Below are 21,477 nucleotides of genomic sequence, written 5' to 3'. Positions count from 1 at the left end.
ATCCCATCTATTACACAAAACTAGCTAGCTTATGTTTGGCTATGGGGTATGGAGGTGGGGACAGAGTCTGTCCTTTATGGCCATGGCTTCTTTCTACACAAAGCACGCACGGTCCCCTCCCCCAGTCTGGGCAGATACACACATGGTATTCTAGGAAGCTATTTATACACTGTGACCGTTAAACACATTATTTTCATATTTCATCTTGAATATTCATTTCCCCCATATTGTCTTCAGAAAAGCCATCCCTGGTCAAGAAGTTATCCACGTAATAAGCATTTTTTCCAAAGCACAATCTGTCAGGAGCACTTAAAGACAAACATTTCCCCCCGTAACAGCCTGCGCAAAATCCAACAACATATTTCCAGCTGTTAATATATGTAAATAAGTCACTAAAAAAATGAGTACAGCCGGGTTCGGTGGCTCAGCCTGTAATCCCGCACCTCTGGGAGGCTGAGGTGAGTGGATTGCCTGAGACCACGGGTTCGAGACCCGCCTGGGCAGGCGAGACCTCACTCTACAATAAATCAAAAAATTAGCCGGGCGTGGTAGCTCCTGTCTGTAGTTCCAGCTACTCGGAAGGCCGAGGCGGAAGGATCGCCGGAGCCCAGCGGGTCGAGGCTGCGGTGGCCGGGAGCGGCCACTGCACTCCAGTCTGGGTGACGGAGTGAGACTCCAACTCAAAAAAAAAAAAAAAATGAGTACAGCCACATGAGCAGAATTCTTTGCTCTCTTCTTGTCTTTGATTTTGACCGTGCGTGGACCACCTCCGCGCCCGATGGGAGCAAGGAAGCCCAGCTTAACTTCGCCAGGCTGTGCCTCAGAGGCCTGCCATGCCCTCTAGCGGTAGGACAGGGACATCACAATTGCGGTATACAGTATTAGCCAAGACGACCCTCGATTAGGGTTGCCTTTCTCCAAGATCCTCCACTAAGGTCAGTGCACCCTAAAAGTAGCAGCTTGTGTTTCCCACTGCAAACTGACATAAAGTAGCTTATCTGTGGCCTTTGTCTGGCCCATAGTAATAAAAGTAATTTATTCTCACCAGACTTCTTTTCATCAATTCTTCAATCACCTTCGTTGCCTCAGACATGTCAACTGAGGAAATGTTTCCATGAAAGGGGAAGGTGAAGGTGAAACTATGCAGTGAAATTATAGAGTGACTTTCTGCATCGCCTTGTTTTAAACAACCACTTGGGAGGCGGGCTGGGCCGGGGATAGGTACCTCCCTTACCCTTGAACCTCACCTTTCTCCCCTTAGCAGCTAGATAGATGCTTTCAAAATGGCTGCTCCACCTCAGAGGAGGCCCTAAACTCACCAACTGTGAAGGCACAGGCCAAACCTGCACGAGGCTCTTAGCAATTGCTAGCCACCATTATTGGTTGCCATTAACGTTGTCAGCTGAAATATTCTTCCCATCTCTCACCATTTGTAGTTAATGATTTTACATACAGAATTTACAAAACTGTTGAGCAAAAAGCTCACGGCTCTCCCATACTCCTGTTCCTGGAGAGTTGGCAGAGAAAAAGATTTGTTCTGATCAACCCTCTGGCCCTCAGTGTTCTCATCTGTGTAATGAAGGGCTGGTTCCCTTCCAGCGCTCACGGACTGTGATATTGTTGCTGAGATGCCCACTTCAGGAGTGGCTGAGAGTTCCCATAGATGGAGGTAACGTCCTCAACACCACCCACCACCTGCCCTCTTCAGCTACCTGTCTGAATGGAGGCAGCTCCTGCAACATTGGAGGAACGAGGGATGAGGGGAGGGCCCAGGGATGTCGGCTGCTTCATATACGGATTTGTGGCCTATAGTGCCCTGGGCAGGAAGGGTGGGTGTTAGACTGTTACCCTGCAGAGAAATGTGTCTGTATCCATCTGTCGCCTTCTTGCCCTCTGTCTTCCCAACGCTAAGCCCATCTGGTCTTCCTCGCACGCTTTTCTACGCTCAGGTGGTAAGTCAAATCCTTTCAAGAGAACATGACACTGGAAACAAACCAGTTTAATTAAAGTCTCTCTGCTGAGATAATGTAGTAACTGCTTGGATTCCGGCGACTCCAACTGGAATCTAAATAGTCAAGAGTTCCTCCTTTTTCTTCCCTCATTAGCTGAGAAATTTGCTGCTTTGTGGGGTGGAACTATGCCATAGGGGCCATTCAGTTAATCCTAGACTGAATATCGGTAACAAGACATGGGATCATTTCTGCACAAGGCCACATCCCTGTGGCGGGTGTGCTGCTTTGTAGGGAGAGCTACCAGGCCTCGTGGGCGATCCACGCAATGATTCAGGGAAGTCACCAGCATGGCTGTCTCTGAATCTCTGAAGTGGGTAGGTTCCAGCCAACACAGATGGCCAGCTCTCCTGCAAGCAAGCCATTACACGTAAGCACACTGCATGGAAGACGAGTTCTTCAGGAGCACGGGAATTGGGAAGGGCCCAGGCCTGGAGGGGAGCCCCTTTTATTCCTTCCCATCGATTCTGTCCCCCAGAAGACACCCTTGAGGCACTGTGCACTATCGACGTGTGCTCAGATTCAGGGAGGCCAGGGAGCTACTCCCTCAACTGCACACACAAGAGCACTGTGTGTGTAGACAAACGCCTTTTGTTAACTTGAAAGAAACCACTGCTGAAAGACTAAGACTTCAAAAGAGTTCGCTTTTCCCGCCAACTCAGCACTGTGGAGCCTGCCTTTCAAGGCTTGATGAACTCTAGTCCTCCTGTAAAAGGCTCATGTGTCCATTGTCACTGAAATACAATGATAGCAGCTTAAAGTCCACAATTAGTCACACAACCAAACAACAGGCAAATGGGATACACGTTACACTGCAAAGGAAGGGCGCCTACATTGCAGGAGGAGGCGGCGTCTGGCGGTTCAAGGCAGAACACAAGGTAACGGCTCGATGTGGCTTCAGAAAAGGAGGCCACATCTCAGCTTTCTCATTTTACTCAAATGGGAGAGTGGTTGGTTTTGCTGGTAACTTAGTAAGGTGGGAAGTTTTAAATAAGAAGGGGAAAGGGGAGGCTTACTTCACTTAAAGAACTTAATCTCCGTATCAACACAGTCATAGAAAAGGTCCCCCACTTCGGCAGGGTCCAGGGGGTCAGGGCTGGTCAGGATTTCTTCCATGGCTTCCAGACCTTGCTTCTCCAGTTCCAGCATGGTCTTCCTCAGCTTGTGACCTTGCTCCTGAGGGAGGACACAGCTGCTTTACATCTCAGCAAAACAGTGGGGGTCCCTGCAGTGGCCCCCTGAAAGCCCCTGGAGGTCCTGCTGGCTTCCTGCCTGAAGTCCCATTCTTCCCTTCCAAGCTGTGTCCCACACTCCTGCTGGCGGGAATGTTCCAGAATGCCGATGTGGCTATGCCACTGCCCTGCTTAGAACCCTTGCACAGCTTCCTGCTGCCTTCAGGATAAAGCCCAGACCCCTGAGTGACCTTCAGAGAAGGCCCTTCTGACACATGAGATGCTCGCTTGCCTGACCTCTTGTGCTGCATCTGCCTTCTCTTCAGCCAGACTAGGTTAACTGAGACCCACCAACCCACGATGCTCTTTCTCGCCACAGCACAGGTAACCCCGCCCTCTGGGGGCCCTGCCTTCCCTCAACACTTGGTCCCCTGTGCCCATCTTCAGCTCCTTGGAAAGCCTTTCCCCTGGACCCCCAACAGGGCAAGGCCTTTCCTTCTGCCATGGTCATTGTCTTCCGCCTGGTGATGGCTTGTCCACAAGCTGTGTCCCCCATTAGACCATGATCTCCTGGGGAGCAGGAATCCAGTTTATCTCTGCCCTCCAATGTCTCTGTCACTGTGACAGGGACACAGTGGATGCTCTCAAAAGTTGTTTGTTCAATGAATAATAGATACATGAATCATTGAATAAACACAAGTATGTCTATCCTCGTTCACTCATTTTCTGAGAGGGTGAGATTGCTTCTTCCAAGGGACTCATTTACAGGGGATGACAGAGAAAAACTTTCATTTGCCCAATTAGTTCTAGAACTGAGAAGCTGTTCTCGCCACCCACCCTTCTTCATGCAGCGCCACTGAACTCAATCAGAGAATCATTTCTAAATTTTAAAACCCAGCAACCAGCTGGGCTCGATGGCTCAGGCTGTAATCCCAGCACTTTGGGAGGCCGAGGTGAGTGGACTGCCTGAGCCTATGGGTTCAAGACCAGCCTGGGCAACTTGACAAGACCTGGTCTCTACAATAAATTTAAAAAATTAGCCGGATGTGGTAGCACACGCCTGTAGTTCCAGTTACTTGGAAAGTTGAGGCGGAAGGATCACCAGAACCCAGCAGATCGACACTGGGGTGGCCGTGAGCATGCCATTGCACTCCAGCCCGGGCGATGAGTGAGACTCCAACTCAAAAAAAACAAAAACAAAAAACCAGCAACCTCAGCAGTCTCATCTCTCTGAACACACACAGCCTTGTCTAGTCTTCATTCTAACAGCCAATATCCACAAAACCAAACACCACAGAGTGACGGTCTCATCTATGTGGGACTTCTGGTCAACCGCAGCGGGACTGGCAGTAGTGGGAATCTGCCAGGGGTGGGGGGGATACCTCATGGACAAGGGCACCTGCATAATGAACCTTTGTATGCCTAACCCTGAATCATACCCCACATCTTTAAAACAAAAACTTTAAAACAAACAAACGAAAAAGAAAAACAGCACTATCAGGAGGTCATCTGGATGGCCCTAGGGGAAACCCAATGCAGTACAGCACCAGCACTCCTGGTTCCGGAAGAAGCTTGGGAGTAGGACAGGTGTAAAAATACCTGTGACTTTGACATGCCCAGTGGTCATCTCTGTGGAACGGAAGAGCAAGTTTTACAAAAGTAAAACTGCCCTTCTCGGAGATACTTTCTGAATTCCTTTAAATGTATTGCTTCCACTGCCCTTTTCACATCCTTTTTATAGAATCCATCACGCCAAATAGAAGAAAATAAACTTACACTGTCCACACGAAATGTATGCACCAATTTACATAAAAGGTCTCTCTTTTCTTCAGGACAAACTGGACCTATATAAAGCTGTTACATAAGAGCTTGGGGGAGCAGATGAGTGTCTAACAACTACACTCCCTTCTCTTCTCTTCATAAAATATAGGCGTGGATTCTATGTGAAAGCTCATCACAAACAGCTGTTTAGGCCCACTGGGTGTTGGGGAACATGTACTGGCTGGTGTTCTTGTTTGAATTGATGTCTTATAACTTTATTAACCAAAAGTTTGGAGTTGTACTTTGAATAATAACTTTTAAAAAACTGGAGAATCTTTTTTTAACTGTATTTGTGGCTGAGTGCAGTGGTTCACACCTGTAATCCCAGCACTTCGGGAGGCCAAGGCGAGAGGATTGCTTGAGCCCAGGAGTTCAAGACCAGCCCAGGCAACATAGCAAGAACTCGTCTCTACAACATCAAAAAATTGGCCAGGCATGGTGGTGTGCACCTGTCAATCCAGCCATTCGGTGGGCTGAGTCAGGAGGATCACCTGAGCCCAGGAGGTCGCAGCTGCGGTGAGCCATGATTGTGCCATGGCACTCCAGCCTAGTTGACAGAATGAGATTCTGACTCACCTCATCAACAAGGGTATCTGCATAATGAACATTTGCATGCCTAACCCTGAATTGTTCCCCACATCTTTAAAACAAAAATAAAATAATAATAAACAAATAAATAAATAAACAAACTATATTTGTACTATGGTAAAACATATATAACGAAATTTATCACTTTAACCATTTTTCAGTGTATGGTTCAGTGGCATTAAGTACATTCACAGTGTTGTGCAGCCATCACCATCATCCTCCATGTTTAGAACTTTTTTGAAGAATTTCTTTTTTGAAATGACATATGACTGCATCTTTAAATAAAATGTTGTCATCAAATATAACTTTTTATCCCCAAAAGCTTCAAAAGAACTTGAGACAGCAGATACACAGTTACCACAACTGGAAGTGCATGTTTCTGTTATACCTGAGTCAACAATCAATGCAAGCAAGGTACTGTTGCCTGCTGAGTTCCAGGATCCCATCAGCAGGGGCGGTTTTGTTTTAGTTGATTGCAAGCCACCTGGGTAGCAAAATGAACACCAGCCTTCTAGGAAGGGCCTTGGGAGCCTGGCGTTCTGGGAGGAGAGGGATGAGCCTGTCACCTCTGTCCCTGCCTCCTTTCTTGTCCGCCCACTGGGGGCCCACACCCACACTCACCTGGTCATTCTCAATGACAGCACGTGCCCACTCGTGGGCCTTGTACAGCTCGTGCCGGCGGTCTGGTTTCTCCTGGAACCGAGGCTCCTTTTTGGCAGGGTCCTCGTCCCCAAAACAGGGAGACTGTGTTTTGGGAACAAGTTTTACGTCATCAACAAAGATGAAAGGCTTGAATATGGACCTGAAAAGAAAGGAGAGGCACTGTAGCCAGACAGAGCTTGGAGCTTGGGGACATCCAGAGACCATCCTTTTATTCAGCAAACATTTCCTGAGGCAACCTAAGGTGGTGCGTGGTGAGTGAATTGTGCATGACACACAACTGCATGCTTTGGTAGCTCTTTTAGTCAAACCAGCAAACAAACAAGCTGCAAATGCTTCTGTTTACAGTGAGGAGTTATCAAAACAGACTTTCTTTGTTCTGGGAAGACCATTGAGAGGACTCTGTTAGCTGTAAAAAGTAAGGCAGATAGTCAGGCAGTGTTCCCAGAATGGGTGCTATGAGCCCTCTAACAGAGCTGAGAAGCTCGCCCCCTTTTCTACCATGGCTTGCTGGGAAGAGGCCTCCTGGGAAGGAGTTTTCTGGGTTTTGGCTGGTTTTTGTTTTTTATTTTTGAGGCTCTACCTTATTGAAAAATCTTTGGACTATCTCTGACAGACTCAAGGTGGGAACAGAAAAGACCCCATAGGCCCCAGAGGGGACACACCACACAGAAGTCTAGCTATGTGAGAGAACCAGTGCTAGTGCTGGGCACGGCAGGTGGCTAATGCCACCGGCTCTTTTTGATTTTTGGCAGGATGGATGTGTCTTAGTAAAATGGCCATGCATATGTGTGCATGTGTGTGCATGCCCAGGACACATCGCCACACACACACAAAGAGCCATGCATACATACAGCTGTGGCCTAGGATCCCAGGTTGACAGGGTGATGGGCAACTGCAGCTGACTGTGATGCTGGGGACAGGGCCTTATCCTCCCGGCTCCTCACTCAGGGACAAAAGTACTGCACCAGAGGGTACTCCCAGTAGGCATGGACACGTCTGGGCCCTGAGGGTGGCCTGTTTTCAGCCACACCATGGGGTAGCACGTGCAATAACAGCAGGAGAGGATGAGCCCCTCCACACACACCGTGGGGTCTTATAACCCCATGAGTTACAGACCAGATTTGTCAGATTTGGACCCTTCTCTCCTCTCAACAGGTGTACCTGGCCTACTCAAGGTGCCCGAAGTGGGTGGGTTACATGTGAGCTGGGATGAGGATTCCCCCAGTCCTGAGGTATTGGGGGCTTAAGGCAGCCAGGGAAGTTTGCTAGAGTGCCACACAGGGTTTCTCCTGCGTGCCAAGATCTGAAAGGACTGGGAGCCAATAGCCCTTCCTTCCCACATTGTGTCCTTGGACTTGGAACATCAACATCACCTACTGAACCTCAGGCCCACCCATTTTGGTGAATCAGAATCTGCATTTTTAAGGCCTGGCACCATGACTCACTCCTGTAATCCCAGTGTTTTGGGAGGCCAAGGAAAGAGATTGTTTGATCCTGGGAGTTCAAAACTAGGTTGGGCTTTGTAGAGATCTTGTCTCTGGGCTTTTGTAAATACCTTGACTCTACAAAAAAATCAAAAAAGTTAGCTGGACATGGTGGCACACGCCTCTAGTCCCAGCTACTCAGGAGGCTGAGATAGAAGGACTGCTTGAGCCTAGGAGGTCAAGGCTGCAGTGAGCTGTAACTGTGCCACTGCACTCCAGCTTGGGTGACAAAGCAAGATCCTAACTAAAAAAAAATTGTTTTTTGGGTTTTGCTTTTTTTTTTGGCTACAAGCAGGGAAAAGTGCTTTAATAATCTGCATTTTTAACAGAATTCCAGGGGATTCATAACATACTTCCTGAGGTTACCATGGGAAAGAGTATGGTAATACCATGGGTATTTCCTTTTGAAAGTCAAGTGGCAAGCTCTAAAGACCCGCCAGGCCAGTTTTGTTTAAAAAAAAAGCCAAATGGTCAGAGACTGACAGCTCTCATGGAAATGCGAAAGAAAGAGTACCTAATTCACAACTGTTCTCCTTATCAGTTTACAGCCCATGCTGGCCCTGCATTTCCTGGAGACCATTTGTTCTTTGAAAGATCTGATTTTTCTGAACACAACCTTGTAAATTCCAAAGAAAATGTGTAATCACTCAACACGACCCCCTCCTTTACAAACAAAGGTATAAGACTACTCTTCTCCCATTCTGGGGGGCTTGACCTGGAAGCATTATTCCATAATAGTAATAAAGTTGCCACTTCCTGTAATAGTCTCGGTGTCACGACCTCTCTATCTTCCCTACAGGTGGCACTAGCCAAGGACAAGAGTCAGGTACTCAGTTGTTCTCTGCAGGTGATCCAAATATAATTGAAAACTGGTCCCATCCTCGGCCTGATCTACCGGGAAGCACAAGGCATGTCAGGCTGTGCCCACCTGTGCAAGGTCAAGCCCTACCAAGGACCTTCCCTCCGCAGCCATCATCAAAGGAAGTCCTCTCAAAGACAGAGGGGAGCTACCCTCATACAGAAAGAACACATACTTCCACCCCTACAGACTCTTGAAAACAGATCACTCCCTTTGCTTTCTATTGAATGTTGAATGAATGACTGTTGAATGTGAAAAAGGAATTAATGCAAAACCTAAAACTGTCTAAACCAATTTTGACAACATGAAGTTAGAGTCTCTAATTGGTGAGTCAGCTGGTTCTGCAAAAAGGTTGCAGATTGAGGCTCACTAAAAGAGGGTGACTGAGAGGGGGGAGACGAGGGAGAGGAGAGAGCTGGTAGACAACCTGAACTAGCTGCCTCTGGGCTAGCCCTAGGCTCTGGCAACGCAGCTGCCTCACAGCAGGCAAGCATCCTATCCTTTGGGGCCAGACAACTCTGAGAGTTTCCTGAAAAGTCAGTGGACACTGTACCACTGTCAGCCTCTATGGAGGGCACAGAGACCCTTTGGTGGCAGACAGGCCCGAGCTCCTGTTCTACAGCCCAGGGTCTGCTTAGTTCATACTTTCTCCACTCCAGGGCTCTGCAGAGGGCAGAGTTGGGCAGAGCTGTGGCTCCCACCTGGGAGGTGGAGCATCACAGTGGGGCTGGTGCAGGCTCAACACCTGGTAGCCAAGGGAACTGCAGTCTCCTGGGGCTGAGTCTGAGCTGGGCTAGAGAGGGGTCCTTCCCCATTTTCCATCCACCCCCAGGCCCCATGTGATGCTACTTCATACAATGGCCACACTACACTCCTCTTCTCTGCCACTCAGAAGCCCCCCGTGGGAGTGACACCTTCATCAGAAAACCACCACTGAGCCAGGCTCGGTGGCTCAGCCTGTAATCCCAGAGCTTTGGGAGGCTGAGGTGAGTGGATTACCTGAGCCCGCGGGTTGGAGAACCACCTGGGCAACTGACCTCATCTCTACAATAAATCAAAAATTAGCCGGGCATGGTAGTGAGTGCCTGTAATTCCAGCTACCTGGAAAGCTGAGGTGGAAGGATCGCCGGAGCCCAGCAGGTAGAGGCTGCGGTGGCCGGGAGCGGCCACTGCACTCCAGTCTGGGTGACAGAGTGAAACTCCAACTCAAAAAAAAAAAGAAAAAGAAAACTACCCCTGAATTCTTAAAACCTCAGAGCTTTTCTTACTATGTGTCTCAGGGCTCTTCTGACACATGACTCCATGGAGAAGACCATGTCAGGGAGCAGAAGAGGACAGCATGGCAGCACCCATGGGGCCGAGCTGCCTTCTGACAGTGGGGGCAGAGAATTGGGCTGGAACTTGAATGGGGGACATGAATCCCATCTCTGCCTCTGACCACTCGAGGGCCTGTCATTTTCCCTCTCATCTGGCTCTCATCTGGACTAGAGTGAACTCTATTGCCCCTTCCAGCTTCTAAAACCAGTTTATTTCTAACTCCGTGTCATGAGGCTTGTGAAGCTGTGACTCCAACTTCAGTATTCAGTAAGCTCATGCTAACCACAGCCGTGGTCTTCTGCAACCAATGTCCAGGATAAAAAGTCAGAACACTCTATTTGATGTAACTTCAAACTCGCTCTACACTCACGGGCATGTACAGGTTAGTTTAATCAATGAGGGTGTCTGGTGGCTTTTCTAAGATAAGAGGTACCATTTATTTATCCTTCTCATCTATCAGTTTTATTTTTTAAAAAGAATAAAAAATAACTATGATGAAGTTCCCAAAATATTCTAAAGTAGTCAAAGCTCTCCAATGATTTTTTCTTTTTTTTGAGTTGGAGTCTCACTCTGTCACCCAGACTGGAGTGCAGTGGCCGGCCTCGACCTACTGGGCTCTGGTGATCCTTCCACCTCAGCCTTCCAAGCAGCTGGAACTACAGGCGCACACTACCACGCCTGGTTAGTTTTTGATTTATTGTAGAGATGAGGTCTCGCCAAGTTGCCCAGGCGGGTTTCGAACCCTCGGGCTCAGGGAATCCACTCACCTCAGCCTCACAAAGTGCGGGATTACAGGCTGAGCCACGAAGCCCAGCTCCAAAGATTTTTTTCAAACTTTGTAAGGAAGTCAGCATATTCAACTGATGAAAATATGAAGTAAACTTGACAAAGTGGTTAAAGGGAGGTTTTTTTTTGGAGACTGAGTAAATTGTATAAATAATAACTAAGAATATCTAAAAATAATTCTTTAATAACTATTAATAAAAACTGTTGCTGATAAACTGCAATAACACTAATACTCATTTAAATCAGGATGTGGGAATTATCTATAATTCATGTTTGATTATTTGTGTCTATGCAGTCAGGAAAAGGGAAGTGGATAACTCAGTGGTTCCCAAGCATTCTGATTTCTTGCCAGTCCTTTCTGAAAATCACATTTAAAATTCCACATAGATAAGGAGATACACTGACATTTTCCCACAGGTGACCCACAGATGGTAGCATCTTAAATGTTACTTGAATGAATGAACATCAATTAACAGACACACCCACTGTGCCTAACCCACCTGAGCAGAACAAGGTCCACTTTATCACATGCATGGGATGTCCCTGAATATCCTGTGGAGGGCTCTGATGCAGGCCCAGAAAGCAAACTCTGTTTCTGTCTTCGGTGCTGACTCTCAAACAACTTTCAGAAAGGTCGCCTCAGCCATCCATGGTGCAGTGTGACATGACAGACCCAAAAGGGGAAAGCATTTCCCATGGCAAAGGGCAGGCCAGCCACTGCTGAACAAGGTTTAAAGGTGGCTGAGCAACTTGAAAAGGACCCTCATAAGGGACAATGAACCCAAGACCATGAGCAACACTGAAGGAAGAAGCTTCCCTCCAGCCTTCGGGACTCACCAAGACAGATCTAAGGGCTGGGGCACACAGGAAGCACAGCAGGGGCTCCCAAGGTCCAGTTCAGAGAGCTGTAGGATTTTAGTCTCCAGTGACAGTTTTAGGCACAGCCAAGAAACATGCTCCACTGGAGACAAGCTCTGCTGCCTTGTCTATCCTTTTTTCCTTCCAAAACCTAGTGACGAATGCACCAAGCCAGCGCAAAAAGTCTATTTTCCAATCATTTGATTTTCTCATTTCGGAAGAACAGCAAATTTATCATGAAAATCTCTAACATTTTATAACAAAGCATAAGTTTCACAGTGTTTGCATTCAGTTCTCATGGTCCTCTCATTCATTCATTCATTCATTACAAGTCCTGACTGAGTACCAGATACTGTTCTAGTTACTAGGGATACAGTGGTAATCAGGCAGCACAAAAACTTCCTACCCATTTTACATACGAAATGACTGAAGTTCACAGAAGCTAGGTGCTTTGTCCAAAGTCACATTCCTAGCAAGTGGCAGATCTTGAACTAAGTTCGGGTCTTCTAAATGCAAGGTCCATTTCCCCACTACCTCTCCCCTTATACCCTTCTGTTGTTTTTTTATGCACGTTGTGCTATTGGGGAAAATAAAATACTTTTTGTGTTTCAGGATCTGGATTTGAATATCAGTGACCAGTCAACAGTTTCTGTCTCCCAGCATGGCTGTGTTCTTGCTGAAGATGCAGAAACTCCCTGAGTGACTAAACTAGGTTGATTCTTTTGACTAGCAGTTCCTGGCAAATCTACTAAGGGAAGGCAGACATGGAAGGGAATAACAAAAGGCCCCTGCTCAGGAGAATCTCTCCACCTTGAACCCCAATCTGGGGGAAAAAAATGTAGTAACTGGTTTCTCTCAAAAATGCAGGTATCCCTTGCAGTAGTTCAGCTATGGGTCATTCCAGCTTCACCGTGAGCCACTTTAATCACGCTGTCAAAGTCACACCTGGCTGAGAGCAGAACCAATCCATGAAAGAAGCTTCTTCTGAAGGGAAAGGAAACCAGGACTTCCGGAGCATGGAGCAGGCTTAGGAATGGGGGGCTGGTGTCAGCTGCTCTGGGAGGTTTTGTCAAGTCAGAAGTGTAGGGCAGAGAGAGAAGAGGGCTGGTGTGGGAAGAATTCTGAATGAAGATGGAGGGGCGAAGCCGAGCTCGGTGGCTCAGCCTGTAACCCCGCACCTTTGGGAGGCTGAGGTGAGTGGATTGCCTGAGCCTGCGGGTTCGAGACCCGCCTGGGCAGCGAGACCTCACCTCTACAATAAATCAAAAAATCAGCCGGGCGTGGTAGCGCGTGCCTGTAATTCCGGCTACTCGGAAGGCTGAGGCGGAAGGATCGCCGGGCCCAGCAGGTTGAGGCTGCGGTGGCCGGGAGCGGCCGCTGCACTCCAGTCTGGGCGACAGAGTGAGACTCCAACTCAAAAAAAAGAAAAGAAAATGGAGGGGCGAGTGCCAATTTGCCTAGGGCCCTTGGCTCTGTGTCTGTCTGTGCCCTGCATTGCTCCAGAGGCTACATAAGTCATGGTGACCAAGACTCATGTTTTCTCCAATAATAAAAAGGTGTCACCTGTTGCCAATCCAATTTAGTCTCTTAAGGTTAGTACACTAGGGGAAGAGGAGGGAAAAAAGAAACACAGAAACACACATACACACACACACACACACACACACACACACACACACACACACATGAAGAAAGAGATGTGGGGGCGGGGAGGGAGAGAGACTCCAGTTCCCTCGTATCTTCCCAGCACCCTGCCACTAGTTAAAATGGCCAAACACTTTGATTTTCCTAGAACTTACTCTGTTTTTTCTCCCCATTTGGTTTACCCATCCTGTATCTTGAGTATTTGTGTATTTTCCTAGATGTGGGGACTAGTGGTTGACCGGCCTAACAACTGTACCTCTGAAACAAATAAGCTCAGATTCATGGTGTTTGCTAACTTCTGTGGTGTAAATACCCCCACTATGGCCCATTTTGAGCTACCAAAGACATCACCAACATGGAGTCAGGAAGGGATGCAAACAGTCAGTTCTCCCTGGTTCCAGCTCACTGTAAACCCCCGAATCTGACACAGTCTCACGATGCTAAAGTATCTCTCTATCCTTTCCCTCTTTAATTCTTCACATCAGTGATGCTTTAACAGTACTGGCTTCCTAGGAAATGGTTTTCAAAGGGCAGTACACTAAGGCCAGTTAGTGTCACTCTATGAATGATAGAAACACACTGACTCAACAGACTATTAATATGATGAAATTGAACTTCTCAATAAAATTAATTGAAGTACTTCTGCATCTGCCTCAAGCCTTCAACTCTGACTTTTGCATTTCTCTCCAACTCTCAAACTTACATAGTATCTGGTGCACAGCAGGAGAGAGGGAAGAAAGAAAAAGGGGGAAAGAAAGATGTAAGAACAAGTTATTTCAAAGAAAAGATCAATAATTAATACAGTGAGCAAAAGATAGAGAAGTACCCAGGTAGACAGGACAATAGCAAGATCTTGTCCTTTGATTCTCACATTAACTGGGAGGAATAAAGATTGCTACTCTTTGATAGAAATCTTTTGTAAGTCCACTGCTATGAAACAATCTCTTGAAAAGATTTCCTTAATATTTTTAGAATAAGCAGAAGCCAGCTAAAATCTCCCTAGGACAAGGTAATCACGCTTCATGCTGACAAAATACAATATGTTGAACATGCCCAATTACAGAGAAGCACTGGAATGTCAAATAGAAAAAAAAAATAGCCTGTGACAGTTCCACAGTCACAGTAGGAAGCACAGCTCATTTAACCCAAGAAGATAAAAATGAGTGTCTTCTGGAGTGGTCTTCCTCTTCTACAAGATCATTTCAATTAATTTAACCATGAACAATATTCTTTTAAAATTACTTGAAATGTTTTATTTTACATATCAGGAGGCTATTTCACAGCCCATTTCTGAAAGTGGATTAGGGCTGTGTGCTTCAGCCTAGGAGATAGAATTCCTTTACATCAATGTCCTGGTCTCATGAATCCCTGTCTCCCAAGCACAGTTAGAGACAGTATCTGATACATCGGGGACAACCAGCATGGGTTCAATTCACTCCACTCCTCGAAAGACTCCAGCTTCCTAAAAAACACTGTCCAAAAACCTTAGCAGAGCACTCCAGACATTTCAAAATAGAACTCCAAATGCCCATATGTGCCCCATCAGGGACCTCACAAGAGGCAGCTGAGCCATCAGTATTAGGGCAGCAAGCTAGCTCCCAAGCTATAAGGAGGAAGATCCAGACACCTGAGAGAGGAAGGAACCCCAGATCTGATGGTCAAAAAAGAGGGTGGAAGGGGGGCCGTGGAACCCAGGGTTCAGAACTGGGAGATAAAATCAAGAGAAAGCAGATGGAGTCAAACAGGAGGAGCATCCTGAGAGGCTGCCAGGAACATTGTTGAGTGATTGAGGCTCATTGATGAAGGCTACAAGAGGGACCATGGAGGGGGTGGGGGGAGGGGCTATTGGGCTTGTTTAGTGAAAGGGCTGCAGATGGAGAGATGGAAACCTAGTCACCAGCATCATCTACAAGAGGATGCCCGGCTGGGTCATGCTATTTCGTCCCTCCATGCCTCTGTAGATGCAATTCTCTCTACCCAGAATGTTATTCCTACTTTTTTACCTAATAAACTCCCACTCTTCCAACAATGCCCAGTGCTCGAGAGCCCCCTTTCTCTGTGATGATTTTCCCTTCATCATCATCTCATTTGCATCACTTGTACATACCTCATCCCTGGTACCCAACAAACACAATATTTGGCACACAGTGGGTGCTTAATAAATGTTGAGTGAATGACAAACTAAGGAAAGTTTATATTGAGTTCAACAGTCTCATCTTGTGAAGAACCTCTTGATACTGGCAGTAGTTTTAAAAATGATGCCAAGCTGGGTTCGGTGGCTCAGCCTGTAATTCCAGCACTTTGGGAGGCCAAGGCAAGTGGATTGCCTGAGCCTGCGGGTTTGGGATCAGCCCGGGCAACTTGGCGAGACCTCGTCTCTACAGTAAATCAAAAAGTTAGCCAGGTATCGTAGCACGTGTCTGTAGTTTTGGCTACTCGGAAGGCTGAGGCAGAAAGATCACCAGAGCCCAACAGGCCGACGCTGGGGTGGCCATGAGCATGCCACTGCACTCCAGCGTGAGCAACACAATGAGACTCCAACTCAAAAAAAAAAATGATGTCAGTCTTGGGTGGAGTGGCTCATGCTAGTAATTTCAGCACTTTGGGAAGGTGAGGTGGGAGGATCATTTGAGGCCTGGAGTTCAAGGCTGCAGTGAGCTATGATCATACCACTACACTCCTGCCTGAGTGTCAGAGAAAGACACTTATTTAAAAAAAAAAAAAAGACACCAAAGGGCCATAAGAGGTCCTTGGCTTCCCCCCCACTCCAAGTCATGTAAGAATTAGTTCCTATAGCTAGATGCCATCATTGTCCTATATTCCTAAAACAGTAAGAGGAAATAAAATATTTTCAACTGCAAAAGGAATGAAATTTAACAGCAGCAGATTTCTGACAGCAGATTCAAAGGCTTAAAAACTGATATTCAAACAATGATAATGGTGCTTAGTCAGTGAAACATCTGAAAAACACCAGCGAATCTACTGCCTACTGGAAGGAGCGGTCTTCTAGAACTTGTGTGCTGAAGATCAGACTTAACGGATAGATTCCCAGGCCCACCTCAAAGTTTCTGATACAATATATTTGGGTAACAGCATCCATATTTTTCAAAAAAACTCCCCCGTGTGATTCTATCAGTGAAGAGATTTAGAAACCACAGGATGGTTGGTTCTAAGCTCCCAATGGTGTGATTTGTGGCATATGTAACTGAACGTTACTGGGGAAAGGGGGCTGCTATCAGAGATAGTCTTCATAAATAATAGTTAAGTCTTCTATGTACTTACATGGATATCTCACTCAATCCTCCCAACAAGCATATAAAGGTTGGGGCTAGTATTGGTCCCATTGTACAGATACAGAAACTGAAGCTTAAAGAGGTTCAGTAACTTATCCAGCAACTAAGTGACAGAGGTGGGATTCAAACTCCTAGCAGCCCTAGAGGCTGTGTTCTCCAGCATTGTGCAACTCTGCTTCTTTGCTGAAGTGTATGGGCAGAAAGCAACATTTTGTGACCAGAACATTTGAAGTTGTTTCCATCTTATTACCTCTGGGCCGTTTTATCCTCTAGTTCCTGGGAATGGCTTGTTCTGATAAATCTCGGGCATTCCTGTATCTCTCTGTCTCACTGTGTTTTGTTCATCTTTGCACCCCTCATCTACAGCACAATGCTTGGCCCATGATGTATACTCAATAAATATTTGATAAATTTAAAGCAACAATTTTATTCCACAATTGTGATAAATACTATGTGGCCAAAGCCAAGAACTCCACTTAATCAAAGTTCTTAGCACTGACTGCCCATGCTGAGGTTGACTGAAAAATGCAATTTTGCTATCCAAAGGGAGGACATAGTCAGGAGCTTAATATACCCATGTTAAATGAGCATTCAAGGAAAGCACACACGTTCTGCCTTATGTGGCCTTGTCTCGAACAAACCTGGAAGGATCTGGGGTCCCAGTGAAGTAGTGAATGCACGGCGAGCTTCTATCCTGAGGCAGGACAGACACTATACTGGCTGTGGTAAGGAAAGAGTCAGTGTCTACACAGACTCCACTGACTTTGTCCCGTAAGATGCTAATCATAGTCTGCACGGTGATGCTTTCTGTAAAAAAAAAAAAAAAAATAGGAATAAAAAAGAGAGAGATGGAAAGAGGAGATATAACTGCAGCAGGCTACTAAAAAGAATCCATTCACTCCTTTTCTTTTTAATAATAAGACCCCTGAAATTATACTTGGGAATGTAACTATCCAACTACAGAATTTATTTCCCTGCTTCCTTTGTGAGTAGGTGTGGTCATTTGATACATTTTGACCAATGAGAGGTGAGCAGAAATGATGCATGCAATTTCCTTGTCACATCAATAAAAAGGAATACTCATTCTGCACTTTTCTTTTCTCCCTGCCTGCTGGCTTGGAGATGCCAACAAATGGACCACAAATGGAAATCCTGTGTTGAGACAGAGTGGCCAACCCTAGAATCGTCCCTATATATCTGGACTATAATGTAGGAGCTAAATCATCTTCCATTTTCTTTAAGACACATTAATTTGAGGTCCCTTTACTATAAAGCACTTAGCTATACCTCAACCAGTGCAAAACCTCAGTAGGTAGTCATAAGAAAGTTATGAGTAATCTACGCACGGTCTATCAAGCTCTCTCCCATGTGCTTTGGCTGGTCAGGGTCAAGACTCTTTGAGAATGGCCTCTCTGCAGTGGGAAATATATACCCAGGGAGGCAATCAGATACTCAGAACCATTAGGACTATTGGCTTTCACTGCAGATAAATGGATGAGCAAATCTTTGATCTGGATCCCATTTCTACAGTTTCCTCAGTGATTATAATTCATTAAAACACTATTTCGGTCTGTGTCCACAAAGATGGAATCAAAGCATTACATAAGGAGGAGGTTTGTTAGCACAACCCTCATCCTCTTTGTAAATCTCTATTTACATTTCTTCAGCTAGCCAGTGTTGAAATTTCCTTACTGTCTCATATGAGTTTATTGATTTGAATCAGAGTTCAATAGGTTGGCAGTGCTCTTAAATCCTTTTAATCTTTGCATCTTATGACCCAGAGAAATTGGGTCATTTTTCCTGAAGAGTTTCCCAGTCCGGGCTTAGCAGATGGCATCCCTATGGTGTTATTTAATATGTTGCTCCATCCTTTGTATTTCCTGTAAACTAGTAGCTAGATCCAAAGGTTTCATCAGATTTAGGGCTGATGTTTTAGAAAGACTATTTAATAACTTTCAACAAGCTAGTCTTTTTCATTAAAAACTTTTAGAGTTTTTTTTAAGTTTCCATTTAAAAATGAATGCTTTATCTTCCTATCCAGAATATATTACTTAAATATTTATTATAGTAAAAGTCCTACAGTGTTCTTCTAGATTAAGAATCAAGAAAGTTTTTCTTAAAGAACCAGAGAGCAAATATTTTAGTCTATGGGCCATTCAATTGCAGGCAAAACTTCCCCCCTGCAACTGTTCAACTCTGCCTTTACAGCATGAAGGTAGCCCTGCACAATACATGAATCGATGGGTATAACTGTGTTCTAATATAATTTTAATGCAAAACAGGCAGCTGCCATCAGGTCATAGTTTGCTGACCCTTGTCTGAAATGATCAAACATTTGACTTATAAAATCTATGTATCACTAGCAAAAAATGTGGCCATCGTGGATTTTTGGAAGGATTTCCACACAGGCACAAAAGTAAAAAATTATCCCACCACCACATTTACCTAAATATGGATTCTGATTGAGTCAGTGAGGGAGTAACAGCTAGAGCTTATGAAAAGAATTCAGTTCAGCCGGGCTCAGTGGCTCAGCCTGTAATCCCGCGCTTTGGGAGGCCAAGGTGAGTGAATTGCCTGAGCCCGCAGGTTCGAGACCCACCTGGGCAACTTGGCGAGACCTCATCTCTACAAGAAATCAAAAAAATTAGCTGGGCGTGGTAGCGCGCGCCTGTAGTTCCAGCTACTTGGAAGGCTGGCAGAAGGATCGCCGGAGCCCAGCAGGTCAAGGCTGCGGTGGCCAGGAGTGTGCCATTGCACTCCAGTCTGGGAGACACAGCGAGACTCCAACTCAAAAAAAAAAATTCAGTTCAACAACTCAACTACACAAACATCCATGGAACAAAGGACTATACAGACACCACAAGGGGACCCTAAGATGAGTAAGAGACAACACCTCTGCCCTCAAGGAGTAGCAGGCTAATGGGGTGGGGTAAGAGGAAAATACAAGGGGAAGATATGTCAAATACATAAATACTGAGGTATAAGGGAAGCTGCAATAAATATCACAAAAGACAACATGATGACATCAGTGTTTAAAGGAGAACAACATTAGTAGAAGCAGGAGCAGAAAACCTCCATGGATGAGGAAGCACTATGTAAAAATAAGTACAAGCTGTCTTCTTGCTGCACATCAGGACTTTTGACACAAGTTGGTCTTTATATACAAGGTTTAGTCTCCACACTTCCTCTTTGTCCACCCTCCCAAGTTCAGACATGTTCTCTGATTTAGTTGCAAGACAAGGGCATGAGAAAGAGAACGGTGAGGGACAGACTAACTCACCTTCTTGTTTCTCCAAGCTGTCTTTGCCTGCACAGCAGCCTAGATAAACATCAGCAGGAGAAAAAACTTCAGAAAAATTGAACTCCTCCTCTCCTGTCCACCAACCTTGACTCTGAGCATAACTTCTCAGTTCAGGATGCTCTGCATCCATCTTAGTGGTGAGTGACAGCTGATTGCAAATGCACTTCATTCCCTCTGCAGAAAGAAAGACCAGTTAGTTGAAAATACAAGGAATATAGCTGGGCTCGGTGACTCAGCCTGTAATCCCGCTCCTTGGGAGGCTGAGGTGAGTGGATTGCCTTAGCCCACGGGTTTGAGACCCACCTGGGCAACTTGGCGAGACCTCATCTCTACAATAAATCAAAAAATTAGCCGGATGTGGTAGTGCGCGCCTGTAGTTCCAGCTACTTGGAAGGCTGAGGCAGAAGGATCGCCGGAGCCCGGCAGGTCGAGGCTGCAGTGGCCGGGAGCGGCCACTGCACTCCAGTCTGGGCGACAGAGTGAGACTCCAACTCAAAAAAATAAAATAAAATAAAAATAAAAATAATTTTTATAAAATGAAAATACAAGGAATTAATCAAGAAATGGAAATGTTTAAGGAATCTTTTCCCCTAAATCTCTGACTTTTAACTGTAGGGAGAAATCAATTTAAATTTTAAGGAGAAAAACAGACAATCCTAGGTTGTTTTCTTTATAGGAGACATAAAAGGTTTGACCTGTCTTTTTTTTTTTTTCCAGAGACAGGATCTTGCTCTGTTTCCCATGCTGGAGTACAGTGGCACAATCCTAGCTCACTGTAGCCTCAAACTCTTGGGCTCAAGCAAATCAACTGTCTCAGTCTCCCAAGCAGCTGGGACTATAGATATGTGCTACCATAACTGGCTAATATATCTAACTTCATATATATATATATATATATATATATTTTTTTTTTAATGGGGTTTGCTATGGTGCTTAGGCTGGTCTCAAACTCCTGGCCTCTCAACCAATTCTCCCACTTCGCCTCCCAAAGTGCTGGGATTACAGATATGAGCCACCCTGCTTGGTCAATTTAACCAGTCTTGCCCAGGCATTTACCACATTTTAAATGAGCAACAGTCACTTTACTGATCTTAAATTCACAATCAAAAGAAAATATGGAAAGCTCTTCATCATAGCTAAATGAATTCCAGGCATTCATTACTTACAAAATAAAGTGAAGGTTCTTTGAAAGAAATACAGAGCTAACTAGACTTAGAAAGCTATAGGAGATTCCTTTGGACATGTTCTTTCTCTACAGCAGCGCTCTATCTCATCTATGGAGATACCTCCTCCCCTAGCTAAGTCTTTTTCAGTTGAAAAAAACACTTTAAACCACCATCCCCTACCCAAATATAAGTGTTTTTTGAAAAAATAAAAATCAATACTTCTTCATTCAACTTTTGATTTAAAGTCAACATTTAGAAGAATATAGTAGCAATGATAATAAAGCATTTTAAAATAATGGAATGTGTTCATGAATATATAGTATGCATGTATGTCCAGGGGGAGTGTATATGTGTGTGTGTGAAAGAAAGAGAGAGAGGGAGGGAGGGACAGAAAGACAGAGGAAAAAAAAAATCTATGAGAATTTTTTCTCATAAAATTAGAAATGTAAGCCGGGCTCGGTGGCTCGGCCTGTAATCCCGCGCCTTTGGGAGGCTGAGGTGAGTGGATAGCCTGAG

At 45.5% G+C, this 21,477-nt stretch overlaps 1 protein-coding gene across 2 annotated transcripts in view; it reads right to left on the bottom strand.

Annotated features, from left to right (window-relative positions):
• The window catches only part of SCRN1 (secernin 1), an 84,231-nt gene that overhangs the window by 36,741 nt on the left and 26,013 nt on the right, over positions 1 to 21,477 (bottom strand). Inside the window, exons 4-7 of one of the 2 annotated variants that reach the window (XM_021718023.1) lie at positions 19,775 to 19,969; positions 17,136 to 17,301; positions 6,212 to 6,392; positions 3,026 to 3,185 (exon numbers count right to left, since the gene is read on the bottom strand). In XM_021718023.1, coding sequence (XP_021573698.1) covers positions 3,027 to 3,185; positions 6,212 to 6,392; positions 17,136 to 17,301; positions 19,775 to 19,969 — 701 coding nt within the window. In that variant the 3' untranslated portion in view covers position 3,026. Of the gene's footprint in view, positions 1 to 1,981; positions 3,186 to 6,211; positions 6,393 to 17,135; positions 17,302 to 19,774; positions 19,970 to 21,477 lie in introns of those variants that run through there. The other variant, XM_008068986.1, reaches the window with a different exon arrangement.

Source organism: Carlito syrichta, unplaced genomic scaffold (genome assembly GCF_000164805.1).
Source record: "Carlito syrichta isolate Samal-C Ts95f unplaced genomic scaffold, Tarsius_syrichta-2.0.1 Scaffold311717, whole genome shotgun sequence".
Classification (NCBI taxonomy): Eukaryota; Metazoa; Chordata; class Mammalia; order Primates; family Tarsiidae; genus Carlito; species Carlito syrichta.
Note: the sequence above shows the minus strand (reverse complement) of the source record. Positions and strands in the feature narration are given on the sequence as shown.